Source organism: Silene latifolia, chromosome 11 (genome assembly GCF_048544455.1).
Source record: "Silene latifolia isolate original U9 population chromosome 11, ASM4854445v1, whole genome shotgun sequence".
NCBI lineage: Eukaryota > Viridiplantae > Streptophyta > Magnoliopsida > Caryophyllales > Caryophyllaceae > Silene > Silene latifolia.
In genome coordinates, this window is record NC_133536.1 from 118513158 (window position 1) to 118517815 (window position 4658).

At 36.4% G+C, this 4658-nt stretch overlaps 1 protein-coding gene across 1 annotated transcript; it reads left to right on the plus strand.

The window, feature by feature from the left end:
- Nucleotides 1-2662: 2662 nt before the first annotated feature.
- On the plus strand, nt 2663-3619 carry LOC141613862 (protein FAR1-RELATED SEQUENCE 5-like). Its single transcript, XM_074432603.1, has one exon. It carries the CDS (start codon nt 2663-2665, stop codon nt 3617-3619), a length of 957 nt encoding a protein of 318 aa, XP_074288704.1.
- Nucleotides 3620-4658: the final 1039 nt, after the last annotated feature.

The following is a 4658-nucleotide window of genomic DNA, read 5'->3' on the forward strand; positions in this document are numbered from 1 at the left end:
CCACTTACTCGATCGAGTGCCTCGACTCCAGAACCTAACCAGAATGCATCCACAAACGTACTCGATCGAGCTGACCCCACTCGATCGAGTGCCCAAACTTACTCGATCAAGTGCCCAAAAACAGTCTACTGCCCAGAAACGAAAAACACCCCACTTGATCGAGTCACGCCCACTCGATCGAGTCACTCACCTACTCGATCGAGTGCCCCCCCACTCGATCGAGTCATGCTGACTCGTACACTACCCGCATGCTCAACTCAGCATTTCCAACCACTATACTTACATACAAAATGACAAACATGCATACTATATATATATATATATATATATATATATATATATATATATATATATATATATATATAGAATTAGGATCACATGAGTCCTACCTAATTATTTGAGTCCATGAGTCCATCTACAATATCACACATGAGTCATAACAATACTGCTTTATATCAAGCTATTAGTAAGGTTATTTTCGTCATTTCCTAAACTTGTTATATAAACCCTATTATCAGCTCAAACCTCACCATTTGAATTCATTTACTTTCTCTCTCTTCTCTCTCTCTTCCGCAATCACTCATTTCATTCTTACGCCGTCAACTTTTCGCGCGTTGTCGTCTTCTTCGCTCTCGTTGTCATCTTCACCTGTGTTCATCATCATCCGTGATCGATTTCCAGCGATTTTATTCATCATTCGTCTCAGTTGCTCATTCTCATTGACTTTTTCATCATCCGTCGTCTTCATCTCTTTTTTCCTCAATTTTAACATATTCAATGTCAGGTATTTCATCGTTTTTTGCTTCTTTTATTTTTTGTTTTAATTTTTTCATTCTGTTTTCCTGTTTTATTGCATGATGTTTTATTGTTATTGTATCTTCGACTGAATTCGTTGTGTAATTACTGGTTTTTTGTTATAATTGATGTTATAATTCATCAACATCAATCACGGATTCATCAATTCGTGCTATTTTATGTATTAAAATCATGTACTGATTATTTACTTTCTTCAACATGTAGTTTTTGCTATTTGATGTGTTAAAATTTATTCTCTGTATTCTTCATCTTCTAATTGACGTATAAAAATGATGTACTAATTATCTGTTTTGTTTATCATCAAGTTTATTTTGCGTTCACTGCTTGTGTTTACTTCAAGTTTTGATCGTTATTTAACAGTTTCCTTTGTATCACTTTTTATTCAGTAGAGTATCATAATTAATTCTGAATAGTATCACATTTTATAGTTTTTGTTTGCCTGATTACTGCTCATTAGAATCAGTTTCCCTTTTTCAATATCACATTGAGTCTTTTACAGTATCATAGGCTGCAGTACATGACTCGTAACTACTTTTTGTGCATTAATATCACATGTTATGCTTCAGAATATCACATTGAGTCCTTTACAGTATCATAGGCTGCAGTACATGACTGGTAATTACTCTCTGTACATTAGTATCACATGTTATGCTTCAGAATATCACATTGAGTCCTTTACAGTATCATAGGCTGCAGTACATGACTTATAATCAGTTTCTGTGCATTTGTATCACATGTTATGCTCCAGAATATCACATGTATTCCTTCAAAGTATCATAGGCTGCAATACGGTTGCGTATTTATTTTATATTCATCAGTATCACATTTTATGTTGCACAATATCACATGCATTCCTTCACAATATCATAGTTTTGTTATAATCTAGGTATATTTGTTATAATTTGTTTATTCAACTTCTCTTGCTGTAGAAAATACTTTTGTTGTCCCTGTGGTACATGTTCCTACTCCACAATGCATAGACGTTGATGAGGTGCATGCTGGGAATCGTCTTTCTTTGATGGTGACCCCTGGAGGTTCTGAAGAGTGGGTCAGAAATATTGCAACTGAATTTACACCTACAATAGGACAAACTTTTGCTACGTTAGACGAGGGAATAAAGTTTTATGAGACTTATGCAATAGCATGTGGTTTTGAACCAAGGAAATCTTCAACGAAAAGGTTTCGTACTAGTGGAGATATTAGGACAAAATTGATTGTGTGTCACCGGGAAGGATTTAGGGATTCTAAGCCGACAATATTACCCATTACTGGTGAGGAGGAGGAGCCAATGGTCAAGGCCTATAATCTAAAGAAGACTAAGGTTACTAGGATTGGTTGTAAAGCTAGGATTTTCTTTAAATTTGTTATTAAAGAAATTGACCAAGTTCAAGTGCCACTCTTTGTTGTTGATCCGTTTCATGCTGCCCATAACCACCGTCTTTCTCCACTCAAGTATAGAGAATTTTAGAAAAAATGTAGAAACCTTGCTTTGCAACATAAACAAACCATCGTTGATAATTGCAAGGTCAATATTGGCCCAACCTCTACTTTCAGGTCCGTCAAGGAATATGTTGACGGCTATGAAAATATTGGAGCTTCTTTGACTGACTTTAAGAATTTTGGAAGGGAAATCAAGTGTTTTATAGGTCTTAAGGATGCTCAAATGTTTGTAGACCAGTTGGAAACCCTTCATGAAACCCAGGAAGGTTTTTATTATGCCTATGATATTGATCAGAATAAGTGTTTATTTCGTGTATTTTGGGCTGATGCAGCAGCACGTCATAATTACGCTCTATACGGTGAGGCGGTGACTTTTGACCCAACCTATTAAACTAATAAGTACGACATGATCTTTGCTCCCTTTACTGGTGTTGATCATCACAAGAAGTCCGTCACTTTTGGCGCTTCGCTTATGTCTAGGGAGAATGACCAGAATTTTAAATGGATTTTCACAAAATTCTTAGACTGTATGGGTGGGAAGGAACCCCATTGCTTTTTTACCGATCAATGTCCTGCTATGAAAATTGCAGTCCCTGCTACTTTTAGGACTGCTGCCCACCGCTATTGCATGTGGCATATTATGAAGAAATTACCTGAAAAGGTAGGCACGACATTGACCAAAGAGACTGACTTCGTCACTCGTCTGAATTCTGTTGTTTGGGATTCAGACTTAGAGCCTTATGACTTCGAAGAGAGGTGGTGTTCGTTGATCAGTGAGTTTCATTTGGAAGATAATGCATGGTTGCAATATCTGTTTTCCAAGCGGCAACGTTGGATTCCGGCGTATTATCGTGATATTCCTCTTGGTTGTCTTTTAAGAACAACGCAACACTCTGAGAGCGAAAACAGCTTCTTTAAGCAGTTTGAGAATCCTCTTGGCACACTTATTGAGTTTTGGATGCGCTTTCAAAGTGCTATGGATCAGCAACGGTACACCCAAAAATCTCTTGACAGAGATAGTGATCACTCCCTACCTCAAACCAAAACCCTTCTTAGCCTTGAGGTTCATGCATCGACTGTTTATACGCACGCTCTCTTTTATGAATTCCAACAGCAGTGCGTTGATTCTCTAAACTCATGTAGTGCTGGTGATTCTTCAAGGGAGGGCAGTACAAGGTTCCTAGAAGTTGAAGATTCTATCTTCAACAAGACTTACACTGTCGCATTTAATCCTTCAACGTTTGATGCAACATGTTCATGCAAGCTGTTTGAGAGGAAGGGATACATATGTAAACACATCATCTGGATTTTATCAGGTAAAGGGATCAAAAAGATACCTGATAAGTATTTTCTCAGTAGGTGAACAAAGAACACTAAAAAAATGCCCTTGTATGATGTTCACGGTCAATTGTTGGATGATTTTACTTCGTCGGATGTCACTAAGCTTTAGATTTCGACTGTCTGGTCTGAATTTTACTCAACATTAACACTGCTCAAATCTCTGCCTGAAAATCACATAAATGAACTGACTTCATTACTGAAGACATTTAGACAAAATTTCAAGTCTGGTGCTGAAACATTGACTAAACACCAAGAGTTGGAGATGCTCCTTGGGGTCAAGTCTTCATCTGAGGTCCGTATACTACCTCATGTTCAATCAAAAAACAAGGGTACTGGCAAGAGGTTGATGTCCAAGAAAGATCAGTCCGTTGCAAAGGTACAAAAGTCGAAAAGATTTTGCAATAATTGTAAACAAATGGCACATCATGATAAGCGGAATTGCCCTAATCCAGCTGTTGATACATCACAACACTCGTTTGATCATGAATCCGATGTAAGTAATTTGTCTTACAACTTTTATTATTTCACTTTTACGTGTGCTATACCACAGTTACGTGTGCTATACCACACTTTTAGCATGGACAATATCACAGTCCATGCTAAAAAATATCACATTCCATGGTAAATAATATCAGTACCTTGTTAACCACTATCAGAATATATACTTGATTGTAGACAATATCATCCCAATATTAAAAAATATCACTTATTTAAAAGGTGTCTACTTTGAAACAATATCACAATCATTTAAAAACAATATCACTTGTCACTGGCAACATTTATCAATTTTAAATCCCTATCTATTTTCAGAATCAACCAAACAATATCAACACGTGTATTCAAAAATATCACACTATGTACCCCAACAATATCAAACAAAAAAAGGATTTTTATATGCCTAGCCACTGTTGTTGTTCCTGAGGATTAATATCACAACAACTAAAATATAATATCATACAACCCTTGAAACAATATCACAGTTTTCCAGAAGTTGATCAAAAAGAAGTTATATTTTGTCAAACTTATTACTGACGTTATGTCACTGTTTTTGTCTGTTTGTT

What these genes read in the sequence shown, in the direction of transcription:
- LOC141613862 (XM_074432603.1), top strand. Translation starts at nt 2,663, where the DNA reads ATGATCTTTGCTCCCTTTACTGGTGTTGATCATCACAAGAAGTCCGTC.